The 15,605-nt window shown below is 45.8% G+C and overlaps 1 protein-coding gene across 19 annotated transcripts in view; it reads right to left on the bottom strand.

Annotated features, from left to right (window-relative positions):
* AOPEP (aminopeptidase O (putative)) overlaps positions 1–15,605 on the bottom strand; it is a 323,900-nt gene that overhangs the window by 97,419 nt on the left and 210,876 nt on the right. For all 19 annotated transcript variants that reach the window (XR_006776735.2, XR_015722917.1, XR_015722920.1 and 16 more), the window contains 2 exons: positions 10,231–10,274; positions 570–630 (listed from right to left, as the gene is read on the bottom strand). Coding sequence is in view for 9 of the 19 variants with exons in the window: in XM_045780965.2 (XP_045636921.1) it covers positions 570–630; positions 10,231–10,274 (105 nt within the window). In the remaining 10 variants the exon portion in view is untranslated. The remainder of the gene's footprint in view (positions 1–569; positions 631–10,230; positions 10,275–15,605) is intronic.

Here is a 15,605-nt window from a genome sequence, read left to right as displayed (position 1 = left end):
ACCTTCAGCAGGGCCAGGTCCCGGTCCATAAGATGGAGAAATGAATCTACAAGGCTCATTCAGATAAGACCAGCTTGAAGCAGGGATGCAGAACCAGAGGAGAAAGTTGAGGGGCAGCTGCAGCGGGGAAATGACGGAGAACTAACGGCATGACAGGTCAGAGGAAAGCTGTAGGCAAGCCAGCTCACTCACTCATCTGGCTGGATCCAAAAAGCAGAGCTGGAGGCCACCTGCTCAAGCCACTGGTGGCCTTGAAGTGTTGCCTGGTGACACCACCCAAAATATACACCACACTGTGCAAGCTCTCACTTAACACACAGTTCAAGGTCAACCAGCATGCCCACCTACAGCACGACCGTCCCTTGAGGCAGAGGCCGGAGGCACACACCATGATTGCCAGTGGAAAAGGGTGGGAGACCATCATTCTCCTGACTTACGGATACTCCAACTCAGGAAGATGATTACTGTGATATCCACACATACAGACAAATCACTGTCAAAATTGATCCGCTAAGCAGCAAGCTTCGCTATCCTCCACAGACACTCCCGAACAGTAATGTTGAGCGCACCTGTGGGATTCCAGAACTCTCAAGCCAGTCTCGGAAGATGTTTTCCACAGACAACTCAAGCCTTAAAAAAAAAAAAAAAAAAAAAAGTCAAGGATCAAAACGTTACAGAGCACTTACGACATACATGGCATCTTTCTCTCTAACTATCCGGGTACCTCACAGCACCGATCTTCCAGAGAAGTACCTGTTCCCTGGAGAAAGCAACGCTGTCCGAGGTTCAAGTGCAGAAGGCACTCAGTCACGCTCAGTGACTGCTTCAGTCAGCAGGAATGTGCACGATGGAATCTGAAAACCGGAGGCACCCTGTAACAGGTGCTCTTAACGCCTTGAGAGGAACTGTTGGGTTGGGAGCCCCAATTCAGGGAGGACAGGGCATGTCCCTAGGACACGTCAGGCACGACTGCTTCCTCCACAGTTGGCAGCAAAGTGAAATAGGAATGCTCCAGCACTTCGTACATCAAAATGAAATCTGAACTTCATCGTGACGAGGGGCCACGACAGGCACAAATGATGCAATCCACTGTCAGAGCGCAGAGGGGCCGGCTGCAGGGAGCGCACATGGTTTCCACGCCTCAGAAGCAGGCCCACGGGCTGCTTTATTGGAAATATGACAGTTGCTTGTGAAGTCTGACCCAAAGTCAGCTGAAATTCTTTTGGTTTCACGTCCAGCTGCTTTGACTACTCTTTAAATTCGTGAAGTATCCAATCTATTTAGGGTCAACAGACCTTAGGTTGTGTCTTCCTGGGCCAATGACGTTGAAAGCCACCCCAGCCCGTTTCTAGATAACCCCTGCTCCTGCTCCACGTCCCCGCTCACAGAGGCCTTTCCTGAGCCCTCTCCCAGGCTGTGTGTACGGCGCCCACCCCGTTCCCTGTCCTCTGCGCCACGGCATTCAGCAGTGTGTGCCCGCCGCAGATTTCATCACTTGCCCTTTAACCGTCCCCTCACTGGATTGGGGCTGTCTGAGATCAGGGTCTGTGGCTGTTTGACTCACTTCTCTAAATCCAGAACAGTTCCTGTTATAAACGATGATTCCCACAGATATTTTTTATTTGAATGAATGAAAACACATTTCACTTTCGTGTCAACAAAAAGTATTCCCTTTTAATTTAAAAATCACCTTGCCCAGTAAGAGATTCCCAATGTGATAAGCTCCAAACCTATAAAAATTTTATATATTATATACTACATCATATATATATACATATATATATACGTACACACATATATAAATTATATCCCTCCCTCCCTCCGCCACCCCCCTCCTTTAGGGATTGCAGAGAAGCTGTGGAAAGATACAATGCTGTCCATCTGCGTTGTTAAGGTGCTGAAGGCAGTGCTCCCTCACCTCCTGGGCTGTGCTCCAGGCTGGGCAGCAGCGAGAAAGGGAGGAGGGAGAAGCACACCTGGGTGGGATTGGGGAAGAAGGGGCCGCCTGATAGTTTTGCGACCTTCTCTTCCCCAGTAAGCAGCAAGTTAATGATGTGCCTTGGTCTTCCTGGGTCAGGGCAAAAGCAAAGGTTGCAGAAGGGTGCACCTGTTAGTATTTCCAGAGAAAACAGGGGGCAGGAGGCAGTACGCAGAGTAAGCAGTTTGGATTCATTTCAAGATGATGCCCGTCTGTGGGACAACCAGAAGGGGAAGGGGTGAGGCCAGGGGTGGAGAAGGGGAGAACGAGGACCTCCCGAGGACGCTTGCACTGGCCTCCTCCAGGCTCCCAGACTCCGTGGAATTACTGGGCGCGTCTTGCACGCAAGTGTCCCCAGGTCCCCGAGCCTTGCCCACTACTTCTTCGTGGTCATTCAACAGAGTCGGTCCAGGTGCGAGCGGCCACGTTCCTGCTGTGACGCAGAGCATGGAGGCACGTGTATGTAGGCACGTGCGCACTCGTGTGCCTGTGTGAGTGCGCGTGCGGTGCGCGAGGCAGGGGTGGGTGGGCGACCAGAAGGGAGGTGGCCCTCATGGACCCTAGATCCAGATCATGGTCTCTGTTTTGAGCTCGGTCGTCCGCACTGACAGGTGCTCGCAATGCCCTTCACAGGCCTAACTGACCTGCTGGGAGGACGAGGAGAGCAGGGCTGAAGGGGCCTCTTACGGAAGTGTCTGAGGAACTCAAAGCTGCTTTACTTCCTACCGAAATGTGCGAGGCTGCAAGGGCAGACAGACTGTATAATTTCCACTGAAGGTAAGAGGCTTCGTGGAAGGCCCGCTCTTGCTGGGAACGAACACAGAGCAACTCCACCTTGTTGTCTGGCACCTAGGAGGGCAGTTCACTTGGTGGTGCTGGGTTCCTGCCCTGGGGCCTCAACAGCTGTGGAAGGTCTGCTGGTGCTCTAAGCTGTCTGTCCTGATTGAGAGGCATGCCTGCTTTCTTCTGGGTTCTTCCTTCCCTGAAGCTTTTCCTAAGCCACCCATTCATCTGCTTCCTCTCCAGACAGAGAGGGGCACTCGGGCGTCCGGAGCCCTGGGGCCAAGAGCTCCTGTCACCCTCCTGCCAGCGAACTCAGGAAAGCCAAAGCAAGATGCTGACGCTGACCCGAGCTTTGCTGTGCTGTGGCATTCTAGGAAAACGGGCAGTCTTAAACCTTGCACAACTCGAGAGGAAGACAGGGGATTTAGAAAGGGTTTAGACAAGAGTGGTAGTGAGGATCAAAGGGGCGAGTACAGTGGGTCCACAAGGGGGGTCGAGGGAACTGGGGTTCAATGTCCTGAAGAAGAGAAGTCTGGGAGTGACTTCATGGCCATTTTTGAGTGATTTTACAAAAGAGGACCAACAGCTGTTGTGCAGAGCCACGGAGGAGCAAGGAAGAGGACATGGACATAAATTTCCTTCATGGAATTTTAGCTGAAACACCGTTTTAAGGGTGGCATGGGGAGGTGCCAGGGAGTTGAGCCCTGGAATGTCACTGCGCAAGGCCCAAGTCTTCAGAGAAAAGTGAAGAATGGGCAACGCTTCTCCCTGCGGCATTGGTTCGGTGGATGCCCATGGGGCACGAGGTTCCGTGGAGGGCTGAGATGGGAATCCCCTGGGCGAGACCGTCTGATAGGGACACATGACAGGCACACCCACAGCGCCACCAGCGCTAGTGCAGAGATGTGGGACGACGTGTGCAAGAGGTTCCTGCCGCCTCAGGAGGCTCAGCTAGGAGGACGGTGGGAGGTGTGTCGGGGGAGTCTTCTTAAAGGAAGCAAAGCTTGAACCATGTCATGGAGGAAGGCTGTGCTGTCCCCAACGATGGGGCAGGACCAGGGCAAAGGGAGCAGAAGCAGGAAAGCCCAAAGTCATGGTCAACTGGGCTGCCACACAGAATGAGGTGAGGAAAAAAAGGGGTGTTCTGTGAGAATCCTGAAGTCCAGCCCTTGAGCCCTGGCCTCACCAAGGAGGCTCTGAGCATCAGAATGGCACAAACAAAAGGGAGCTGAGGAAGAGTCACTGAGGGAAAAGAGGCCGGAGGCAGGGACACCAAAGTGGAGGCTGTGAACAATTTGTGCTACAGTCTGACCTGAACAGCTGGCCGGGCCAACTGTGTGGTTATTCCATTGGAAAGTTGTAGGGCAAATTTTGCTTTGCCCCATTTAGTATTTGTACACACAGGTACTATTATTGAGTGGCACAAAAAACAAAGGAAACAAAATCCCTCTGCCCACTACCACGTAAGGGCATAAAAGTAGTAGCTATTGCTTACTGAACACCTACTGTGTACCAGGCACTAGAGAGCAAATCTCACTTTAACTTGATAACATTTGCGCAAGACCAATATTATTATTATTGTCCCCATCTCAAGAGATGGGCAAATGCAGGTTCTGGGAAGACAAGGGCTTAACCAAGGCCACAGAGATCCAAGTCTACATTGCCTGGCCGCAAAGCCCCCACTTTTTTCTGTGCTGAACTTAGGCATCATGATGCATCGGTTGTGATTTTTTGGTGCAGACAAGCCTGTGGAAAAGGAGGGCCTGTGCTTGTTCCAAACAGCACTGCCTTCTCCTTCTTGCTCTCATCTCTCCTGCTGAGGGCAGCCTGGCCCCTGCTGTGGTCGCCCTGCTTGTCTGCCCTTCGAGTACAGTTCCAAAGAGATGGGGAGACCCTTGGGAGGGGCAAAAGTGTGAGGGCAGGAGAGTTCATCCCTCAGCTGCATCCAGGAGCAAAAGACACTCTCCCTTGAATGAAAAGAACATGTGTTTTCAGATCACTTTCCTTTGGAAAGGTTCAAAGCATCTTATAACCATTATCACTTCATTCCTCATAATATCCTTGTGAAGTGGGTGTCAATTGTTGTGTGGCTTTTAGCAGATGGAGAAACTGCAGCATAAGAAGACTGGCCAAAGTTAGGCCAGACAAAGGGCTAAAGAAAAGACCCGGGTTTCTAGACTCCCAGCACCAGTGCAGACATCGAACCGCACTGATGCTTGTCTGGGGACTGCTAGCAGGGAATGAGATTTCAAACTATGGGAGGATGATGAAAGCAGTAACTCCAGCTGCTAAAAATAAATAAATAAATAAATAAATAAATAAATAAATAAATAAATAAATAAAAATAAAATCTTTTAAGGTACTCTCAGTAGCCTTACTTTCCAAAGAAATTATGAGAGATGTGTGATAATGCTGAATTTTTTTTAAGTAGGCTCCATGCCCAACATGGGCCTCAAACTCACAACCTCAAGATCAAGGGTTGTGTGCTCTACCAGCTGAGCCAGCCAGGGACCCCAATAATGCTTAACTGCAAGGAAGAAATGAAGTGCGTGTTTGGAGGGGAAAAAGTAACAATTACGTAGTTTTTGCTGTTTTGATCATCACAATTGAGACGACAGTGCAGGTGAATTTTCAGGTCTGGACTTGGACAGATAGCCATGGTAAAGCAAAAGCTGACGTTTTAAAATCAAGACACTCAGAGTCTAAGCCAATGGTGAATGTTTCCCCTCTGAGATCATGTGGCTTAAATAATCACAACAAGCAGAAGCATTTCTACCTCGCTGGGACCCAGGACTTACAGGAAATTACTCTTCTGCATGTCTGATCACTATGGAAATTGATTTTATACAGATAGCTAGAAGTACACAGACCCACGACTGCATGCCCCCATATGTGTACTAGCGAGCGGCACTTCCGCTTCATGACCAAGCCTCCTGCGTATCTGAACAGCAGGCTGTTGTACCCTCTGGCTCGAGAGTTCCCTCTCTGCACTCCTACATCCTGTAAGGCAACTCTGAGTTTCAGGCGTCTGTCTCCAGGCCCTCTGAGCTATAAATGTGGTCACACGTAGTTAACACAGCAGGGGAGAGAATATGTGGGACACAGTGGCATAAGGCGGGTGAGAGAAATAAGCTGTGTTTAAAGCTGAGAAAGTTGAAAGGCAGGGGCTCTTCCCTTTGTGATGTTAACACGCCTAGAAACAGACCCAGGCTCGCGGGAGAATGCTACTGCACTCCCTGTATTGCTCGTTCAGCTGATTTCCGACGGCAGAGGGACGAGGACGGCTGGGCTGACCACCGGCTGCACCGGCACGTGCCTAGCACCTTGCGGCCGATCACGAGAGAGGTCTTCACTCTCGGCTCCCCCCTGCAGCCCGTGAGCTTCTAACGATCCCGTGCTATCCGCGCCTCTGAAGGAAAGCACAACTTTCACAACTTTTTAAAGCCCCCCGCAACTGTCTTGTGAACTAAACCACAGATGCAAGGAACTTTGACAGGCAGGTGCTGGATGAACGCAAGCACTCAGGGTCTGAAATGGAAAAGCCCTCATTCGGCAATGCCACCGACATTCTTCCCAGACTTTTACAATTTTTGTAATTTGGGTTTTTAAGTTCCCTCTCTACATGTGGATACAAATAGCGTGCATCTCAGAACTGGGCACACGGTTGCTTGTTTCTCAACCGAAAGGAGTCATCTGTGCTCGGGCAGATAATGAAGAGGGCCGAGGTCACGTCTATAAGCGAGCACTCCCCAGCTCCACAGCGGAGGGAAGGCAGCGAATGAAACCAAGCACAGCAACGTGCACACGCACACAAAATCACTGATGAGCAAGGAGAAGGCCACTGTTGGGGCACCTGGGTGGCACAGTTGGTTAGCGTCCGACGCTTGGTTTTGGCTCAGGTGGTGATCTCAGGGTCGTGAGACTGAGCCCAGCGTCAGTGCGGAGTTTGCTTAAGACTCTCTCTCCCTCTGCTCCTCCCCCCTGCTCTTGCCCTCTCTCCCTCTCAACTAAATAAATCTTACATAAAAAAAGGGGGGGGGGAGCCAGCCACTATTGATAAGGCTGCGGTATTGGGTGGGCAGGGAGCTCTTGTATCAGGGCTGGCTGGCACCCAGGGTCTGTTTGGATTTCCTTCTGAGCACTTTGAGTCTTTCCTTCCCTTGGTCTCATAAAACATTAACATTCAAACAGAAACTTCACACTAAAGATGTCTAAAACACAACTCCTCACCTCCCTCCCCTGCACCTCCAAACGCTCTCCCTTCCACTCCTCCTGCCCCATATGGATTCCCGAGACAAGCTCCCGGCCTGCTCTGCTTCCGGGGCTACTCCGGAGTGTCACCGAGTGGCCCAGAAAGAAAGGTCTTGATGGACTCCTCCACATAACTTTCAAAACCAATCAACCAAGTCTGGAATATCCCTCAGATCTGTTCATTACTCCCACACCCTCCTGCCACCACCACAGCCCTGCCGGGGTTCCAGCTCTAGGTCTTGTGAGTGAATAGCTGTCTTGGTTTCTCATTGGTCTCCTGACTTCTAGCCTGCCCCGCCCACATGGATCTTCCACAGCGCCCCCCGGAGTTTCCTTCCAATCTGCGGATGGCACTGTCCTACTTAGACCCTCCCATGGTACTTCTCTGCCTGAAGGCTCGAGGCTAGGACACTCGGGCCTTTCCCTGTGTACCGAGGACTCTGAAACTCCCAAAAGCACTTCCTACACTGAGTCGTAACGACCTGTTTTCATGCATATCTTCACGTTGGTTAGGAGCTCCGTGCAGGCTGGACATGGAATCTACTCCTTTCGGTCCCCTAGCATCCAGCCTAAAGCCTGCTAGGGGAGGAGCTCAACAGATAATGCTAAATAAATGGAAGCAAGAGAACAACGCAAAAACAGTGTGACACAGAGGATACTGGCCCCTGAACACTAACCGGCTGCTCTAATCTGAAGAACCTTGCCCCACTCACAATGGTTCACGTGCCTGACAGATGTGCCCAAGGATCAGTTTGCAGCCGGGACACAGATTAGAGGCTCCGGGGGTAGGTGTGGGGCCTTTAGAGACCCAGAAAAAATTGGTACAATATGCTGCGTAGGTAAAAGGTCAAATGGTCTGTTTTAATAGCTGAATTAGATTCTGACATTAGTTAGCAGGAAAGAAGATGTTCGAGTTTCAAATAATATTCTGGTATAGTTGCTGAAATAGATTCATTGCAGGAAGGAAATCGCCTTAACTTTAAAGGGGTATTTTAAAAGGAAGCTTAAACCTGCCAGCCAAAACATGATCCTAACTGGGAAAGGCGTCCTCTTGGGGGGTGAAAGTTGGTGGTTGGTGGCCATCCTTCAACAGAGACGCTGCTCTGTCACCATCGCAACAAAAGTTTCTTTGTGGGCCCAACAGTGTGTCCCTCCATAAATATTCACAATGATAAGATCCAGGTCCCCCAGAGCCAGAGGGCTCAGGTCCACCCCCATGAACTTCATAACCTTATTAGGAAGAGGATGAAAATAAAGAAGCCCTCCTAAACTAAAAATGCACTTTGTTGCTTCCATGAAATTTGCTGTATTTGTGTCCTAAGAATTTCTTCCAAAAGAATGTATGGTAACAGACTTTGGTAATAGGAATACACCATTTCTAGTAATTGTCTTGTCTTTTTTTTCTTTCATTAGTTTCTAAGGAAACTGCTCCATTTTATGAGGGAATCTGAAAAGTTATTCCAGGGTAGGTAGAGAAGAAAAAGAAAGAAAAAAAAATCCCTTGCAGGTAAACTGTTGTTTCTGACCTTAGGAATAATGGCCACACCTGATGTGATTTCCTCATGAAGAAAACCCATATATCTGCTTAAAAAGAAAGGATGGTAAATCTGAAACACTTCAGACTTTCCAAAACAAGCCACACTTCCTTCAAGCAGCCTCCTGAGAAGCTAATTATCTTGGCCTATTACTAAAGCCCCACGCAATCTCCCTGTATAAGACTTCCTTCAACATCAAAAGGCATGAACAGAAAGAGGTGGAAATGAAGGAATTTATCAAATAATATGGGTATGCTCACTCTGTATGAGGCACTGGCTTGCTTCACATATGTGTGTGCTCACATCGAATTAAAAAAAACAAGCGGCTAACAGTAACACTTCTAACTGTCGAAGCAAGAACTGGAAGGAGAAGGTGGAAGATGTGGAGTTTCAACAAAAGGCCAGGCAAAAGTCTAACACTTAGAAAAAAAATCTTCATGTCTTCATGGCCCCTGGAGCTTCCCCTGAATTTGCATGTCATCTCCCGGTGGCATAAACCCTGCCACCTTCCCTTTAAGACATTCCATTTGGACTGCCTATAAGGCTGGCCCACCTACATGGAGGACGGCCTTGCCGGGGTCCAAGGCAGTGTCTGCATGAAAGAATTCATTTCCACATTTGGAAACCTATTGTGAGCATAAAAACAAAGTTAAATCTGTGGATCAGAAAGGAGAAGAACATTGGCTCTTCTTCAAAGGAATGTTTAATTTCTCAAGATGCCCCCTTTTAATGTTAAATACCAATTTTGCTATTGGGAATTATGTTTCAGGGTATTCACTTTTAGTGTCTAAATTAAGATAGGAAAGTAGGACAGGGTTGGAATGAACCCAGTCTATACTTTGATGTAGGCCCTAAACCTCTCCTCCTGTACGTGGTCAGCCCCTTAGTACGTCAGTGCTCTGCCCGGTAAATTAGGGACAGTCATGTCATGCACTAAACAGTGTTGACTGAAGGATTAACTGAGGGCCTGCATATAGGAAGTGCGGGCTTCCAATACCCACTATGATGGCGGTGGCAGTGGGGGTGGGGGTGGTGGGGTACTGTGATAAGGATTAAGTGATTTGCTCTCTGTAGATCCTGTAAACAGGGCCTGAGGCACAGAAGATGACTATCGTTGTAACTGTATCCATCATTGATTGAACACCTACTTTTCACAGATGTTATCTCCTTTATTTCTCCCAAGGGTGAAAAACTGGAACTTGGAAGGATGAAGTAACTTGTTCCGAATCTCAGAGCTGGGAAGGAGCCACGCTGGGGTAAGAACCTAGGAGAGCCTGACTTCAAATCCCAGGCTCTTATTACTACACTACACTTCCACCTTCAATTAAACAGCATTTCCTTAAGCCATGTTAACTAGAGAACCCTAGCTTAGAACTTTCCTCTCCTCCATTCTTTTTCACAGCAGCTGAGGCCACAAAGTGCCCTTGGCTTGTCTCTCATACTGCTTTCAGGGCTTTTGACTCTAGGCCCTCCCAACGCTGTGCGCCCTGGCTCCCAATATCCACGCGGGTGTAGCTCTAAGTCCGGTTGATTGTCCTGGGACTCCCGCTGCCTGGGCCTCGCCCCTACTTCTGTTAAGAGAGGAAGATTGAACTTTCTAGATTGTAACAAGCCAAACAATGGCAGGGTCATTTTTAACATTAAGACTAAAACTGCGCTCTTAATTCCTAAATTGGTCCTCACCTTTTTTCTTCTGGGATATTCTCCAACAGCATTTGAAGGAAATCCTGGAATAAGAAAAAAGCAAACCATTAAAGATGTCCATCAATAAATAATTCTGTCCGGAATCATGCCAGAGCCCGAGTGCTCCCAGCTGCTGACAGCTCACCTGCTAGGGAAGCTAGGCCTGTGTTGACTTATTAGACTATATACTCTATTTATTAATTTACCAGGGCTTCAATCCAATCAGTTAAAGAGATTTGTTTTGTAAAAACCGCAAACAAATTGAAAAATGTACTGTTTGTTATTTTGACCTAACCCAACAGTTTATTTCATTTTAACTATTTTCAAAAGGCTGACCATAGCATAAAGCACTATCCGCTCTCTACTTAACCATGTTGTCCTCCTCCTGAGCTTTCCCTAGAGATCTCGTGACACCTGAACACTCTCAACTCCAAGAGGCTAGGAACTAACTTGCAACATTCTTGCGTTTTTCTATGGAAAGATAAAGACAGGGTGCCTAGGGGCTCAGCCACAGAGCATGCGACCCTTGATCTCAGGGTTGAGTTTGGGGCCCACACTGGGTTTAGAGATTACTTTAAAAAAATCTGAAAAACCAAACAAACGAAAAGATGAAGACAAAAATCAAGATAACTAAGATCCCAGTGGAGGAACAAAGATGTCACAATTACAAAGTGGTTCGTGGGCCCCTGCTTCAATCTGAAGTTACTTGTAGTGACACTGTGCAATCTCCTATTGCTTCACATTTAGAGTCTTTCAATAATAGATTTTTTTCAACCTAACACATAACTTAGACACACCTATTTTTTCCCTGTACTATGGAAAATTTCAAACACACTCAAAAGTAGAGAAGAGTATAATTAACCCTCATGTACCCAACAACCCACAGCCAATCTGTCCTAACCTCTTACCTGCCTCCTATATTATTCAGAAGTGAATCCCAGTGTTATGTAATGCCACCAATCAATGTTTCAGTAAATATCTCTAAAAGATAAGGACTCTTTAAATACATAACCACGATACCCTAGGCCTAAAAAATTCACATGTGAATGTTCAAGATTACATTTATATTTAATTTTCACCTTGAGTATTGTGACCAATCTTGTCAGCTCATCTAATTCTAGAATCTTGATTTGGTCGCAACCAGATGTGTCAGATAAAATACAGGATCCCCAGTTAAATTGGGGGCATACTTACACTAAAACATTATTTGTTGTTTATCTGAAATTTGAATTTGAGTGGGAGTTGTGCATTTTTATTTGCTAAGTGACACAAGGCTAGTGTTAACCCTAGTTATCTGAAGGGTTTGAGAAGATACATTTTGGATAAATACAGAACATGAGACAGAGAAGAACGATATTTAACTTTCTGGACTTGATATTGAATAATCAATAAGGTCAACACTTGAAGCTTTTCTTTTAATAAATTGAAAATAATCTTTTAAAACAGGTCCTTTAAAGAGGGGCCTGTGTGTAAGCCCAGAAGACCAAATAGGACGCTACCAACCCAGAATTCCAGCGGAAAGAAGCCACACCCTCTGCCCCACCGCCAAGAATCAAGTCTGCAGACCCAGCGTCAGCACGGGGCTCTTACGAGATCCATTTAAGATCCAGGGTGAGATGGAAGCAGCACCAACCTCCGTATTACAAACAGATCGAATTAGAGAGGAATGGAAATCTGTGAACAATTTGTATGACGAGGTGTTCTCTCTCCATCATGGCAATGAGCAGAGCCACCGTCCCTTTCTGGGTGCTTACAGGTGGCTAGGGCCATTTCTTCCAGAGGCAAAGTCTCCCTATTAGGAGCACTAATGAAAGATTTATTTCTCCTAACCTGTTCTCCTTCCAAGGCATTATTTGTCTACTGCTGCTTCACCTACAATAAATGATACAAAGAGTAACAAAACTAATATTAAAAACATGGATCATGAAGTCAAAATGGAAAGGGACAACTCCAAACAGAATAATGTCTCACATATGAAGTCCTTCCTAGCACCTGCAGTGGGTATATGGAGAAAAAAGGAAACGAGTAGTATCTAGAATGTGAAGAATTATTTTTGTGTGAGGTTCTTAAAGTCATTATTTTTATAATTTTAACAATTATTTTGTAAAATGGTTAAATTAAAAATTGATTTATCACAATCCGATATATTGATTACTTTGCAAATATTTCATTGGCTTACTGACAGTATTCTTGCTTCTTAAAAATCTGGGTACGGTAATGATAATTTCTTACTAAATTTGCTTCATTATCTCCTTATAGTCCATATCAACTTATCCCATATTTGTCCAGTAATTTATGCTCAATTATGTGGGGGGAAAATGACATTAACTCAATGACAAGGGGGAGAACTGAATTGCAGGAGAAGCAGGAAATTCAGAGTTAACCTTAATTCTGTCCTTTTGCATTTTCCAATTACAACTGGATCTTTCTTTACAGGACTATGGAGCACAATGTTCCAGAATTTTGTGTCAGTATAGGAAAAGTACAGGAGGTCCCCCAAGAAACCTTGCTTCATTTTTAAGAAACCTTGCTCTGCCTCCTAGTAGGTGGCCATCTGCCTCTCCTGCCTTAGGGCTGAGACCTGGAGGCCACCCAGCAGCTTGCTGGAGGCTCCCAACCAATGCAGGGGACAACAGGTCTAGGGGATCACAATGGATCACAAAACCCCAACACATCGGGCATCTCGAAGTCCTGGTGCCTGTATTCCCGCAGGCTATGTGAATGCCCAGCCATGGTACTAGATGTTCTGTCTAGGCTCCATCCGATCCAAAGAGATTCTTGGCCCCATTGCTGTACCAGCCATCCGTGGATTCAACCTACTGGCCCTTCTTACTCCTTTCATGGATCTAATCATTAACCATAACATGCCAGTTTTCCTGGTTCTTTTTGTAAACCAGCATACACGCTGGAGTGGACTCATGATAGGAGGTTTTCCCCACTCTCCACAACAGAAGGACATAAAAAGAAAAATGCCTCCTATGATTATTCCTGCCCTCACCACCTCTTTTTAATTCTTTCATCCGTCTTCCCTCTTCCCTTCAGCATGTTGGCAATTTTGTAAAAGCAACTTACAAATCTTTTTTTTTTTTTTAAAGATTTTATTTTATTTTATTCGACAGAGATAGAGACAGCCAGCGAGAGAGGGAACACAAGCAGGGGGAGTGGGAGAGGAAGAAGCAGGCTCATAGCGGAGGAGCCTGATGTGGGGCTCGATCCTATAACGCCAGGATCACGCCCTGAGCCGAAGGCAGACGCTTAACCGCTGTGCCACCCAGGCGCCCCGCAACTTACAAATCTTAACTGGCCAAGGAGGGCTTTCCTTCAAGGCTGATTCTAGGGTCACAGACGAGGTTAGCTAGCAACAAATGCCAGAGTTCCAGTTTGTCACTCTACATACGTCTGAAAAAAAGATTAAAACCAAAGGCAAACAAGACAAAAAAAACAAAAACAAAAACAAAAAAGGCCCCCTGTTGTTTTGACAGTGGTCTAGGATAAAATTTTATCTGGATCCTTGGAAACTATTACAAACCCTCATCCCAATAAAAAAAAAAATACATTCCTTGAGAAAACTTTTTCATTTCGAACTCTCTTAATAATCTATATGCTAATCAGGTCAGTCCCAGACCTAACACCACTAAATTAAGCATGATTTAAAAAAAATACAGTGATTTTTGGCACGTGGCTAATTTGGTAATTATTTTTTAGTCTTGGTAAAAATATTCAATAAAAAGCAGGCACACATAGATTCTATGGGATAAACTGGCAATGGCTTGATAATTGAACAGGTTTAGTGATTTCTTGCAAATGTTTTATGAATAATTACCATGGTCATAGAGAGGGGGAGGTCATAGAGAGGCAAAACAAATAACCAAATAATTTAAGCAAGGACAGCGTTGGCAGGATAAGAACTGAGACATGAACTGTTCAGGAAGAAGTCATGTTAACCTGTTGACCTGCAGTGGCGACTGGGATGGTGATCATACCAAAATATTGGGTGGGTGAGGTGTTTACAAGGAAAAAGACTAAGAAGCAAATTGGAAAAAGAAGAAATTGAAGAACTTCTGAGCAAAGAAACTGGATCACAGTCTTCCTCACCACTAACAAGCAATATAAACAAAACACAATCCACTAAAAAAAAGGGTGGGGGGGGGGCAGAAATGTCACCAGAGGCATCCAAACAAGGAAAGAAAGACAGCCTCATGGCATAAACTTCAAAAGGAGACAACTAAGGAAAGAAACATAAGATTCCAACACAGCCCCCAGCCCTCCCTCTGCACCACCCCCAACCTCATGCTTAGCAGTAGTGGGACTGGTGAATTGCCCAAACCCTGCAAATTCTCACAAATACCCACACATTTGGAAAGAAACAGGAATATCTTTATCTTTCCTCCTCTTTTTTTTTTTTTTTTTTTTTTTTGACCATGAAGGGACTAGAAATGTTTTACTGGAGAGAGGCGAGCAAAAGCTGGGAAATCGACAATGGAGGAAGATGCTCTTTGATAAACTATAGAGCTTCTAGAGCTCCACACTGAACTGGAGGAACAGTATTAATTGAGAGAGTACCTGCCGTGGGGAAAAAGCTGCACCCAAATTAGGTGAAGAGAATCTTGGCTGGAACATTTAACAGAATTTCAAGAGTTAGTGGAGCCAAATTCTTGCAACAAAAGCTGTATGCAGCCCCAGTGGAGCTCGTCCCTCCACCCCCTCCATGCAGAACATCCAAGCTTCAAACTGTAGCGCAGAGGGAAAGAAAACACGTCTATGACGAGTTGGGAAAGAAATCAAGAATAATGTTCCAATACATATGAGAATAAATAAAAGGTCAGGACAAGGCGACTCATGCTGAGAAAGAGCAAGAAGAAAAATATGGCAACTATGCAAATTAATGTAACAAAAGCCCACATAAAGAGTGAGACAGAACTAAGAAACACAGGATAAAAGACAAAGACTCCAGTCTTGAAAAAAACATAATCCAAGGAACAGAAGAAAATTCTCTATGAACGTTTTACACTATAAAATAAATTCACGAACGATCATAATAAGAACATAAACTCAGTAAAATGAAAGCTCAGAGACAAGATGACAAAACAACAGAATGAGATGAAAAGAGATTTCAAAGCAAAGGAAATAAATTAAGGACCAAAATAATACCAGTACAGGACAATTAGTAACACACACATACACAAATATAGACATTAAAGAAAAAAATTAATAATAATGCTATAATAACATTAATAATAAAAATAATGTCACTTGAGATAAACACGTGCCATGAAGAAGAAAAAGATGAAAACAATTAGAAAATGAAAGGTATGGAGGACAATGATGATATAACATAAGGATAACTGGCAACCTTGAAATCCAGAGCCCTGCAA

Source organism: Ursus americanus, chromosome 34 (assembly GCF_024610735.1).
Source record: "Ursus americanus isolate L20-20 chromosome 34, mUrsAme1.1.p, whole genome shotgun sequence".
NCBI lineage: Eukaryota > Metazoa > Chordata > Mammalia > Carnivora > Ursidae > Ursus > Ursus americanus.
This window is presented reverse-complemented; position numbering and strand designations above follow the sequence as displayed.